General features: G+C 35.5%; 1 protein-coding gene across 1 annotated transcript; it reads right to left on the bottom strand.

The window, feature by feature from the left end:
- Window positions 1–5,746: 5,746 nt before the first annotated feature.
- LOC113304609 (xyloglucan endotransglucosylase/hydrolase protein 31-like) lies at window positions 5,747–8,419 on the bottom strand. The gene is made up of 2 exons (XM_026553753.1): window positions 7,584–8,419; window positions 5,747–6,588 (listed from the first exon to the last, which is right to left on the bottom strand). Exons 1-2 carry the CDS (start codon window positions 8,352–8,354, stop codon window positions 6,337–6,339), a joined length of 1,023 nt encoding a protein of 340 aa, XP_026409538.1. The 5' UTR covers window positions 8,355–8,419; the 3' UTR covers window positions 5,747–6,336.
- Window positions 8,420–14,262: the final 5,843 nt, after the last annotated feature.

Raw genomic sequence — 14,262 nt, 5'->3', positions numbered from 1 at the left:
CTGACTTGAGTCAGAATAAAGATGTGTGAGAAATTGCAAACATTTAAAATTGCCATGTCCGCGTTACTGTGTTGAGTCAGGATGAAGAAAGGTTAGAAATTGCCAATCACATTTAACGTGCAAGCGTGACACAGCGGATTCTTCCTGGTTAATGTATTCCATAGATGGATAAACTTCCACCGGCCTGGTCTACTTCAAAATTCTAATCATTTTACCAAAGTCTCTTTTCATAATCATCATCTACAATTTCATCACAACAAGAAAAAAATGCTAACCATTCAGAGAAATTAATGGCAGATCAATAAACTCAAAAAATCCATCAAACCGTATTACTCAAAGAGATATATGTTGTGACACTAGATTTGTGTTTTGTGACCTTTTCTGCCGAAGTTTTTTTTTTATCTTGAAGGATTTTTTTTTTTTGGGTTATGTTGGTTTTTCCTACGGGTACCCGTGTTACTTGTTAAAACCATTTTTAGATCCCTAAAATTATACTCCTGGTGAAACCGTTCATATACATATCCTACCGAGTTGAGCTTTCCAACTATAGGTTATTTTCTTTTATATTTATGAAGAATGTCTTTTCCTCCTTGCACTTAGATTTCATGAAAGGATTTTTTCATAAGGATAACGGGTCCGGAACCAAAGGGAGAAAGAAAAGAACACTAATAGAAGATGATTTTGTCAAATCTCAAAACTCTGAAAACTGTCCTGATGTCTCCTGTTTTTATGCATATACTCATCAAGATATAAAGCATGATGAGATGATTTCTGTTGAAGTTGTTCATGATTTTTTAGAAGTTGTTCCTAATTTTCTTAAACTTGTCATCTCTTCGTACTTCCAATCCTGGATCTGCCACGTCATTCCACCCTGCATAGATTTGGAGAACTCGTTTACAATGTGCGTTACCCTGGTTTTATGTATTGCTCTTCCCAATTTGATTTATAGAGCAAATGTACTTTGCAGCGTCTGAGCGCATGAAACACCAATGAAAAATCTTGTTGTGGGTGCCAAATGCATCTTTTAAGTCGTTAAAGGACAACGAATCTCTAGCTGTCAATCAAAATTAGATTTGTGCCCGTGCTACGCACTGGCAATTTATTTTTTTAGCTTGGTGTGGGCGGAGCGAAGCCCCCCTTGACGATGTATTTTTGGATTTGGTGGTGGGCGGGACTTTGCTCTGCCCCTTGACACTGCACTTTTGATTTGGTGTGCGCGGGATTTCTCCGCCCCACATCGATACACTTTTAATTTGGTGCCCGCGGGCTTCACGCCGCGCAATGGAGATCAAAATGTCGGGAAAAATACATTAAATAGGTGGAATATGTGCAGATTTTATTTACTTTTTTCCTTTTAACTTGATGTGCTCGGTCACCCTGCCCGTTGCAATGCATTTTCGATTTGGTGTGCGAAGGACTTTGCCCCGCCCCGCCCCTTGAAGATGTATTTTTGATTTGGTGTGGCGGGGCAAATCCATTAAATAGGTGAAGAATATGTGCAAATTTTATTTTATTTTTCTTTTTATTTTCGTAGAAAATATATGGATTTTCCCCTTTATATATTAATTTGAAAGAAATGGTCCTAATAAGTTAATTATTCGATTTTCTAATTGAATTTGGACTTCCATAAAACTTCAAACATGGTAATTTATGTTTTTTTTTTAAGTTTGTAATTTTTAAACCAATCATGTGTTGCCAAGTGTTCTCCCCTAAATATTGTTCCTTTATGAATACCAAATTTAATTTGGTTTTCTTTTTTTTTAACTTTTTTTATTCTTTTTAAACCAATCATATATTGTCAAGTGTCCTCACCAACGCTCGTTTCACAAAATCCAAATAAGACCGATTGCCGCCAATAAAAACAAAAGTTTCCTCACCAGCTTCCTTTGTGTAGGCTTTTAAATCTTTAGAATTTTAACGCAAATGTGTAATGTCATATCAAAGATGGTCACACAATAATTAATGTATTAAAGACTGCATTATTGAGAACCAATGGGATCCACAAGCAGTTTTTTAATTTGTTTTTAAAAGAAAAAAAGTACACAGGAGCCTAGTTAGTAAGTTCGCGAATGAGGATTATGTGGCATTCCCGGATTATTTGCGAATCGTTCACGAATTTTACGTATCCCGAATGATACGTCCGCTTAATTCGCCATAAATTCTTTAGCTTTACTTTTCAAAGACTCCACTTTTTGGGCTTTACTGCCTCCCGAGCATACACGACCGAATATTAGACGTGTTGTAATTTTTATGAAACAAAAACGACTGAAGAGATTTGAAGGTGAAGGTGAGAGAGATCTCAAACTCACTAACCAAGCATCTAAACCACCATACGACGTCCTCTTAGATAACTAATGTTGTATATATTATTAATATCATCATATTAAGTTTATTTTTTCTTTAAATAACTCACACATATGCATAAAAATTGGTCTATGACCTTATAAATACAAATTATTTGTTATATATAGATACCGAATTTTCAGAGCCGAACTCACATTTATAAATCGAATTATACACGTACGTATGCCGTTCCGAATTACTGACGAATCACGTCCCGTTGACCGAATTTTGGACCGAATCTGGATTTTACAAAACCGTATAATACTCGTACGTTTACCGTTCCGTACGTTTGACGAATCCCGAATTGCTAACTAGGCACAGGAGTCGTTTTTATCGTCAGTAATCAATGTTTTTCAAATTATTGTTGAAGAATTTCTTTCTTGTTCACACTGGTTGTAGCCGGTCACTTTCAACATGCAAATGCATCTTACTGGGTTCTAATTGGTCTCGGGTGCACATGTGACGATCCAGAAAATTTTTCGCTTTCGATTGGCCGTGGTGTCCAGTCAACCGACAAGTTTTCAATCTTCCGAGTTGCCAAAACGAAAATATACTAAAGAAAACAGTTTAAAGATAAAATAGGGATCGACTAGTACAAAACTGATTAATTCAAAAGTACCAAAAATCAAGACTTTACACTTATATAAACAATACCAAAAAGGATTTAATTTCTTTAAGAAGTTCACTCAAAGGTGGTAGCTTAAAGATTACAACAAAATAGCTTTAGCCGATTTTCAAACAAAAACACAACTATCAACATAAACCTCATTTACAAAAGTAACAAAAGATTTCCTTTTCAAACCTTCACAAAGTACTAGTTTTCACAAACCATCCCAGATTACACGTAGATATATACATGAACAAAAAAAGCGAGTGTACTCACTTTGACCCCCAATGCTTTACGCACCAAGCTTTAACAAGCTTACTGCCTCAAGCCGCTCTCAAACTCTGTGGAAAACAAAACAAATAGGGTGAGCCACAGCTCAGTAGGGAGACGATGATACGAAGTCGAACGTACAATTCAATGCCCAATAAGGATAGCCAAAAACATCAAATATATGTAAATAAAACATTAAGTTGTTGAGCACATCCATATCCAAGTTTCAAAGACTTTACAAAGTCAGTAAACCATTCTGAAATCATCCAAAGCGATTGAGTTCGCAATCTTCTACTGTGAGGGTCCTACCAAGTGTCGGAGTTTATCTGAAAACTAACCATCGTCTCAGACGATCTTCCGCAGGTAACCATTAGTATGGATTGCCCCTAATGGGCCCGACAAACTCATCAGTAGCATTTGTAACCAAAAGAGTGCTCAAACGATCGATAGATAGTTCATAAGTATCGTTAAATATGAATATCGCTTAAACTGTCAAAGTTTCAATTCATGAACCATGAAATGCCCTTACCTTAGCTTGCACTTTATGAAACAAAGCTAAAATCAATGAGGAGTATTCATACATAAGGCTAAATACACAAAACAAAACCATACATATGAGTTAACTCCATGATTTACTCTAAAACACTCCAGAAATTCAGTTTTGCTTAACTCCAAACAAAAATTCACACAAAATTCATTATGCAATGGAATTCAGTGGTTTTGATATCGTTAGAAAATAGAGAAAACCATCTTTAACATAGGGTTCATAGGATATAAGAGAAAGTTATACACCTGTGTTTAAAACGTCTTGACAAAGCAGGACAGAAACTGTTTTCCTGCAGTTTTTAGTTTGCTCAGTCTCCACTCAAAAATTCGTGCAAAATTCATTGAGCGACGGAATTCAGTGAGTTAAGTCTTGTTTGAAACTTGATGAGACCATCTTTAACAGAAAAATAATAAGAGGTAACAAAAGTTAGATGTACCTGTGTTAACAGACCTTAGGAAAACTGGACAGCAGAATTGGTTCCTGAAATTCACAGTTTGGATAGCCTATACTCGAAAATTCACATAGGCTTCGTTACTCAATCAAATTGAGTGTTTTTCGGCTAGTTTTAAAGTACAGACAATAGGATATCACATAAAAATTATAAGAAAATCAAACAAGGTCAGTAACTTGTTCAAAACTCCTTTGACACAAACTGACAGAAAACTGTTACAGGAATTTTTCAGTTTTAATATTGTTCAGTTGAAAATTCACACAGGCTACATTATATTTCCGAATTCGACGGTTCTTAGATCGTTAGAAAGTATAAAAAAACCTATTTCATAAAAAAAATATGATCAAAAATAAGAGTAACATGAACCTGGTGTTTAAACCATCTCAAAAACATGACAGTAATCTGTTTTCTGAATCCTGAAATGCCCTAATTTGAGTTCTATCAAGAAATAGAGAACAATTCCAATAGATCCAAGTAACCCAGGCTATATTTTGCAAGAATCATGACTTAAACATGAAATTATTTGAAAACCCTAACCTTTCTCATGAACCCAATCATTCAACTCAAAGAGGATAAACATGTTAACTTGAAATTTAGAATTCTAACACTAATCCCATTGTAAGAATGTGAAGATATGAATTCCTTTGAGTTGTAAATCAGAGAATCAACATATATATAAATTGAAGATTCAAAACAGTTTTGAGAAGGAATTCCCCCTACCTTTGATGTGAAACAAGAGTTCCAAAGCAATGAATTCAAGCAACGGATCAAACTATGAAAGATATGCTTCAATTTCTAGTTTTTGTGTCTGATTTTTCTGCTAGTGAAAGAGATGAATCGAACATGGGAGAACATAATCTGATTTTGAAAGAAAATCGTATTTTTAAGTTTATCAAGAGAGCTAAAAAGACTAAAATACCCCTGATTCGATTAAAACATGACACGTACCCCTTGCAAGTGTCGTGTTCTCTAAAATCCATGAAATATGTATCCCTATTGGCATATGTACACACCAAGGCTGGCTCACACGAAGAGAAACATGGTTTCTCAAGAAATTATCAAGTGTTTCGCAACCGAAACACGACAACAACTAGGTTCAACGCTCCACAATGCATTAAATCTAGCCTTCCAATCCATATGGATTGGGTTCGCACCCTAGTACTTAAGAAAAAGAACCGAGATGCTACAGCACATGTATTGATATCAAAATGCACAAAGTGCAACGCAGAAGTGGCAGAGAAGTCGTTATAAAGTGTGTTTCGCATATTTTGACCTGCTTGTGTTGCTTCCGGATTTGACAAGATTGCTATGGAGATTACGGAATTCCAGTTTACCAATCTAGCAGAAGCAATTTGTATCCATAATTCCATATAGTGCAACGCATCATTAATTTGAGAAAGACAGCGTATCTTAACTCCAAGTCGATGGATTCTCACTCCCACATTCTGCAAAATTCCACAAATCCAGCGACTCCCAGTTACAATGTTAAAAGTAGCACATAATCCCACTTCATTACAGTAACTGAATCCATGGAAAACAATTTCAATAGAAAAACATAACAACTAAAATTGATACAACAAAATTTATTCTAAAAGAATTGCAGAATTCTTAATGCAAAAAGGAAGAAGGGAAAATTAACTAATTTAATTATACAACACACAGGTAAACACAAATTCAAAAATAAAATGCTAACACAAACAGGAAATCAACACACTAAATTCTCAGAATCATCTGTCTCCACCGCAGTTAGCAGCGGGACACGAACATCCTTGTACATACAAGTATAAGGTGCATCAGAACCCTCGTAAATACCAGTCCATCCTCCTTCGTTAATACCACTAGCATCCCATATTGAAGCATACAGAAACATAGCTTTCCCAGGAAACTCAGCACTGTCTTCGTTATCATCTCTTCTAACAATCTTCCCATCAACTGACCATTCAATATAATCTTTAGACCATTTAATCTCATAGTCATGAAAACCATCACTACAATCAAATCCTAATTCATGAATTTGCTCTTTATTCCCAGTACCATCAGTATAATGATTCGTCTGTACAACTCCTTTATTATTACCTAAGAATTCAAAATCAATTTCATCTTGTGCTTTATCACCTTCTAGTGAAGAAAGATAAGATTGAAATTCAACCCATTTGTATTGCCATCAGGACACTTAATGTTGGCCCCAAATGTACCATACTGGTAACGAGTCTTTGTTCTCCATCTTGATCCACCTCTTTCGTCGTAAAGAACAGTGATTTCATTTGTGTCTAATGTGTGCGTACATACTTCTGGAGTGTAATCAACAGCTATTTCTTTGAGTAGTAGAGTTTGATGAATAAGATGTTCTGGATGAAATTCTCGGTCCGCCTGTAAAGAAAAAGTTACTTAGAATATTGTTGGAAGGGACCATGTAGAAATAGAATTATACTAAAAGCTATAAAAAGGTACTGGAAAGGTTAATATTTTCCAGACAGTGTCCTGCAGGAGACAATCTTAATCTAATATCTTCCTTTGATAACTAGTCCCCATTGGGTCCTTCAAGCATGTTTGGTTTACAAAAAAGAAAATGTCAACCAAATGCCAAAGTGAATAACATGTTTAACTTACAAGCAGTAACAAGGTAACCACCTGGAATCTGTAGCAATTTTAAGAAAACCTTTTTCCTGACACATTCTTTGCGCAAGATATTCAATCAACTAACTCCAATCCTCAATCCCAACACTGAGACTGTTCCTATGCTAGAGAGAGCAAAGCAGAATACTAAACTTCTATATCCCAACAGCATAACTCTATGGAACTTGTCGAAATAATAATTATCAATGACAATGAGAACTTTCCAAAATGAACAATTGAACAGAAATTTGCCCCTCAGTGGGAAGCATAAACAACATACAAAACAAACAATTTAGTCCAATCTCCAACTATAGTTCAAATGCTTATGACGGTTTACAGTTTTTAAGTTCATATCTGTTCTGTGACTATGCGAGAAGTATTCAGTCTCATTCTCTATCAGTTTATCAATCAAAAAAGTGAGAACCTAATAACCTATATCAAACTGCGCACTTAAAACGGCTGACTCAACTAAGCTAATCAATGAAACTTTGAGCCAAACAAAGAGAGGCCACAAAGACAACATGATGCAGTATGACTTATGAGATCCTAAACATGTAGTGTGGAAAATCACATTTAACAGATATGATACCTTTTGATCAATCATACTGCAAATACATATTAATTCAAAACAAAAACCCCAATTCACTACAACTTCATCAAATAGAGTTAGACTAAGAATGTGCTCAACTCATATAAGAACCAACAATCAAAAAGGTTTACCAAAATCTTAGAATCAAAAATCAACTTACCACATCCACGGCAGTCAACACGGGAACACGAACATCCTTATATACACAAGCATAAGGTGCATCACCCCCTTCATAAATCCCAGTCCATTCCCCTTCAGCAATAGCACTAGCATCCCAAATTGAAGCATACAAAAACATAGCTTTCTCAGGAAACTCAACCCCATCTTCTCTATCAACCCTCCTAATACATTTCCCATCAATTGACCATTCAATAAAATCCTTTTCCCATTTAATCTCATAATCATGAAACCCATCACTACAATCAAACCCCAAATCATTAATCTGTTCACTATCATTCGCAGTACCCGCAGTCATATAATTAGACTGTACAATCCCCTTATTATTCCCTAAGAACTCAAAATGAATCGCATCTTGTGATTTATCACCTTCTAATGAAGATAAATAAAGATTGAAATTCAAACCATTTGTATTACCATCAGGACATTTGATATTAGCTCCAAATGTACCGTACTTGTAACGATTCTTTGTTCTCCATCTTGATCCACCTCTTTCGTCGAAAAGAACTGTGATTTCATTTGTTTCTGATGAATGGGTACACAGTTCTGGAGTGTAATCAACAGTGATTTCTTGGAGTATTACAGTTTGATGAATTGATACTGCCTCTGGGTCCGCCATGGATGGTTCAGAAGTGGTTGACTTTTGAGGAACTTTTTGTAGTATGTAATAGTGGCTGGAAAAGATGGTGATGATGATGAGAGAAAGGTGGTATAAAGTAGTAGTTGAAGAAGAAGAAGTAAGTTGGATTTTCATATTTATTTTCTGTGGGCCCACGTGGTGAACATGTCGTCTGCACCTAAAATGTGGGAGTGACAACGAAGATGGAGACCGTGGAGAAATTTCCAGCAAGATCAAATCAACTACTCACTCATTATTATTTGGACAGAAGTCTCTGGTTGTGTCGATCGGATCGGATCATGTCGACTGTTTGTAGTGGGTGGCAATGGATGGTGGAAAGTTCACCAGAGGGTATGATTTTTCGTCGACTTTGTAAATTCCCATCAATGCGATACAGTATAATCTTATTTTTTGTCGTCACATCAATGGATGGTAAAAGGATGTCCTTGTAAGGCAATCTTTTTTCTTTTTTAATGGATTTTAACGGGACAATGTTAAATAAATATTTTCCTCCAGTATCATCCTCTTATGTTGAAGAAAAAATCATTGAAATCATGTTGTTGTTTTTTTTTTTGCTTGATACTAAAAGATTTTTATTCATTAGTTCTTACGAGAACTTGCATAATCTTCCTCTATCCATTTAATAATGTCAGAGGATAGTTATAATCACGATAGAATGGTGAGCTTCAAGCCTAGCCTTTTCAGCTAAGGCATGAGCCACACTGTTACCTAACCTATTAACTATTTTAACAAACCAATTAAAGGTTTTTACGAGAAAATTTACTCTTAACTGCTAAAATTAAGTTAGGTTTGAACCTATACACTTGTAATTCCTCACCGTGTAAAGATTTCACCACATTGTCGCAGTACATCTCATATATCACTTTATTAAATATCAATTCCTCAATTCATTCAACTGACAATTCCAGAGCTTTGCATTCAAAATGTTCATCTCTCATCTCTGCATCCACCTCCTCTGCATGCACCTCTTCCTCTAGAATGGTACCCTTTACTCCTATGGCTTGACCTGCACAATCACGAATAATTAGTCAAATATTGTCTCTTTTTGTATCATACACATAAGAAGCATCAATATTAATCTTAACATATCCTATTTCTGGTGGTAATCATTCTTTGGTAACAAAATTCTGATTTCTACTCTGGAAAGTAGAAGAATTAGAAGTATCACATTGCCTCACCAGATTCTGTATCCTCTGAATGGTACTATGAGCATTAGGTTGCAAATTTTGGAACACCAAAATGCATTTGTCTTTCCAAATGTACCATATAGTACACATAAGCCTGTAAATGTAAGCATCTGACAGGGGAACATTATTCTGCTCAAGATGATCATTAGTAACAAACCAGCTTATTATTCAATCATGTATGTTAGCAAAATTTTGTATTACAACAGAGATATATTAACATTCAAACCAATCTATACATATAGATCTTGCATAAGGACAATCACCTAACAGATGAATAACAGTTTCCGCACTATGATGACAAAAACAACAATGTTGCTCTATATCAGACTTATAACCTCTAGTAAGCACAATATCCTATAAGCAATTCCAGGTAAATAACTATACTCTATGTGGAATTCTAGTTTTCCATAGGTTTTTCCAAGCTTCTCTTGGAACCATATCACCAATTATAGAATTATTGACGTCGTGATCAATGTTGAGAGTATTGTAAGCACTTTTAACAGAAAATGTACCTTTTCTATCTGGTTTCCAAATGAGATAATCCTCACCAGTAGAGGGAATGGACGTGCTCAGAATGGCATTAGCAGTTTCTTGATTAAATAGAAAATTAACAGGACTGACATTTCATCATATTATAGAATCATACAAGTATATAACACAAACAAAAGTGTAAATAACAAGACTAGAAAGACCCATAAATGGGACATGTGGACTATTAAGGCCAATAATCCAGTTGTCTAGCCAAATGTTTATTTTAGTGCCACATTGGACAATCCACATAGAGTGTTGTTGAACAACCTCAACAACATAGTATATACTCCTCCAAAGCCAAGAACAATCATCCTCAAGTTTATCTAACTGAAATAAACTACCATTTTTACCATACTAAGCTCAAACAATCTGCATACAAAGAGAATCATTATCATCGCAAGCTTTCCAAGAAAGTTCAGTTAATAATGCGGTGTTAAATTGTTCAATATTCCTAAACCCAAGACCTCTCAAAGCTTTAGGAATACTAAGCTTGTTCCTTCCTATTCAAGTCCTGATGCCCCCACCAAAAATGTCTCTAGATATAATCTATTTGATCTACCATAATTTTATGAATTCTAAAACATCTCATTTGATAAGTTGGTAAAGCATTCAGGACATGCTTAACCATAGTAGTTCTTGTATAATGATTCATAGTTTTCCATTTCCAAGTTTTGAGTTTAGCACCAAAGGAGTGAATAATAGGAATAAAAGCTTTGATTTTGTTTCTTCCTAACAAGAGAGTAACACCAAGATATTTATCAGTATCTTTCATTTCAGTCATATTAAGTTCTTGAGCCATAGTAACTCTAGAATTAGGACTTAAGTTATGACTAAAGTAAACTCTAGACTTATTTGGGTTTAACATTTGTCCGGACACTTTACTAAATTTATCCAAAACACTCATGATGCCAGCAATATTACGCATGTCAGCTTTAGTGAATATAAGAATATAATCAGCAAACATTAAATGAGAGATACATGGTGCACTTCTAGCTGAATTTACACCTGAAATCAAATGATTAGTCTCAGCAGTCAAAAGAAGTCTAGACAAGTATTTCATGCATAGAATAAAAAGGTAAGGTCATAATGCATCACCTTGCCTGATACCTCTAGAAGGAGTAAAACTATGAGTAGGAGTACCATTTAATAAGATATATATTTGAGTAGTAGAAATACATTGTTCTATATAACCACAAAATATCTCATTAAAACCAAATTTTCAAAGCAAGCTTAATAAGAAAGGTAATTCAATCCTATCAAAGGATTTAGAAAGATCTAGTTTTAAGGCCATAATACCACTGTATCCTTCTTTGTATTTCATGGTGTGAACCATATCATGAGCAACAACAATGTTGTCATGTATATCTATCCTTGGAACAAAAGCTGCTTGGTAAGGAGATATTAAATGCTTCAAATGAGGTTTGATTCTATCAGCAATAATCTTAGAAATGATCTTTTAAATAGTGTTACACAAACCTATAAGTCTATAATCAACAGGATTTTTTGTATCATCAGACTTTGGAATCAAACTAATATAAGTCTTATTGAATTCAGAAGGCATAAACCCAGTTTCAAAAAACTTTGAACAACATTTGTAACAACACTACCAACAATGTCCCAATTATGCTGGTAAAAACCAATTTGGAGGCCATCAGGACCTGGAGAACTCCAAGCAGTCATATGCTTGATAGTTTGATGTATTTCCTCACTAGTTGAAATTCTAGTAAAAAGAATATTATCCTGATCAGTAATTATAGTTGGTAAAATATTAAAAGTATCATCAAAAATGATTGGTGATGTGATTTCAAATTGCGTTGTAGTAATAGGTTCGTTGAGACTTGTGAAAGCAATAGATTTTAGATTTAATTTTTAAGACTAAAAATATAGCAAACTTAAATAAAAGTGATATGAAAAATATGGAGAAGACTGGGCTATGGAATCCACTATTTACCAATATCAAAGTGATTTATATTCTCTAATTATAATCATGCAAATCATGCATTCAAATTGATTCTTAATATTGCAATAGTTGATTTTTTTAGAAATAACAATTGTAGATCCAAAGTATGGGACATCAAAACCCTAGGCTAGCATGCTCCATCAATTGAAATGACAATTTTTTAACAAAAACCATTTTATCAGTTTATTTATCTAGGCAAATAATCATATAATAATTACATAAATTAGAGATTACCACTATTCATTGGTGAAATAGATTCCTCCTTCGCCCCAGAGGATGGGTTTAGCTCATCATTGTGTAAACACGCTAAAAATATTTGTTCATTGCTTCAAAAATTGTTTACAAAGATGAAATGGAGAGAAAATATTAAAAACCGGGTTTGCAACAGTTATAAGTGTTACAAACTGAAAAGAGCGATAAAACAGAGTAATGTCGTTGATTCTCGACCCTCGCCTGTGTGTCGTTGTCACTGTTGATAAACGACTGTCTCTGTGCGTCTAAAGTTCTTCGTGTTCTTCAGTGCACCAGCAGAAAACAGTTTCCTACAACTTGATTTTCAGCTCTGTTGAATCTCTCAACTGTTCCCAAAACTCTCCATCCCCCTTATATGACCCAAGGGACTCTATTTATACCCGAAAGATGCATCGAATCTCCTCCATAACTTCACAAATTCTCGGCAGTGAAAGAAAATATTTTCGGATTCTTTCCTTTTTTAGATTCTTACGCGTTTTACAGCTGCAAACTCTCCTTGTTTAACTCTTACACGCCTCTAGCATTCTCCCAGCACGTTCCAAACTCTCCCAGCAATAGCAGACGCGTGAAAATCTTCCCCCTTTCACGTACTCCCGTGTTTTGCTCCATGACATGATCTAGCCAATTCTGATCCAAACGAACACCCATAACAGGCCTGTTATGAAAAATCACAACTACCCACGAATTTTCAGCCATTTAATCTTTGTAGAACATCGTCAAAATCTTGATAAAAAATCTTCCAGTTCATTACAAAGTTTTTCCTGCCAATTTTTTTTTTTAAACAAAGAAGAAGGTTTCCCCTAACCAAACCAGGGGTGCGAATAGCAGGTGGCGCTCTGGGGGTGCAAATAGAAGGTAGTGTGCCCCTTAGTAATTTGGTGCTGAGGATGAATTTGGGCTATGCATAACCCTGGATGCCCCTTAGCCAAATCTGGGTTACGTATAACAAATGTCCTCCGGGGGTCCAAATAGCACTTTTTGAGCAACTTTTTCCACACAAGTGTATTTCTCCAAAAACACCTACACAAATATAAAAACACCAAAATAAGTACAAAATCATGCACTAGCAATAGAGACACTGGAGACAATTCAGACACAAAAGTGTGTCTAACAAATACCCCCAAACTTATTATTTGCTAGTCCTCGAGCAAATATAATATAAAATGATTACACTTAGCACGTGCAGCAAGCCGTTAAACCGCTAGGTGGCCCTAGCGGCGGAGTGTTGTCTCCGGAGGGTTTACCAGAGGTGTACCCACAAAACCTTTACTCCAGACCCTAGCTATCTACGCAGAACCTTGGAAGGCACTAAAGAATCTCCTTGGTTGGAATACAATCATTGACTATAGGAGGAAGTACCCTGATGCATAATTCCAATTGTTGTACACAAGTTTGCACTCAGCATACGAAAATTCATATATAAGTGACAGAGCTCTACTCAGATAGTTTCTAGACATCATAACCGGAGTCAACCAATCACATGGAAAGATAAGAAGATGGATAAAGAGAAAAATAGATGGTTAAAGTGAACGGTGTTTCTCATATCTGTCTGAAGGCCTCTGCCAAGATGAACCTATCCTAATGGACTGAGATACCGGTCTGTCTAATATCAACACAAATGGCATATACAAGAGGAACAGTGGTCGATAAACCTAACTCTAGGTCAACATAACTGGCATATACAAGGACACCACCGGTCGACTTTATTGAATTTATTCCGGTTGGTCTGATGGTCTGGTCTCAAACTTTTTTTTTGTTTTTGGTATCTCAATCACCCTATTTCACCTAGCAATGGTAACAACTTGAGTCGTGTGCCCCACCAAATCACTTAAGAAATAAAAACAGAAGGGATCAGGATTCAACGAGTTATGGCGAAACTACCATGTTTTTTTTAATTCTAACACCTGAGCTCTGTGCTTTTATGAATAGACTCTTTAGATGTTTCCATCTAATCAGATTGGTTCCTCAACTCCTACAACCAAGATGTTCCCATCCACTTAGATTGGTTAGTGCCAACCTTAATAAGCATAAATTTCTAGGCTCTGGAGTTTATTTATTGCAACTAAAGGCTAACAAAAAGTTTCTTCCCCAC

This window comes from Papaver somniferum, chromosome 8 (assembly GCF_003573695.1).
Source record: "Papaver somniferum cultivar HN1 chromosome 8, ASM357369v1, whole genome shotgun sequence".
Taxonomy (NCBI): domain Eukaryota; kingdom Viridiplantae; phylum Streptophyta; class Magnoliopsida; order Ranunculales; family Papaveraceae; genus Papaver; species Papaver somniferum.
Note: the sequence above shows the minus strand (reverse complement) of the source record. Positions and strands in the feature narration are given on the sequence as shown.

Bases quoted from the DNA above. Each gene is read 5' to 3' on its own strand.
- LOC113304609 (XM_026553753.1), bottom strand. From the start codon at position 8,354: ATGAAAATCCAACTTACTTCTTCTTCTTCAACTACTACTTTATACCAC. The intron at 6,589-7,583 runs GTAAGTTGATTT...TTTTCTTTACAG, and splicing joins TGTTGACTGCCGTGGATGTG to GCGGACCGAGAATTTCATCC.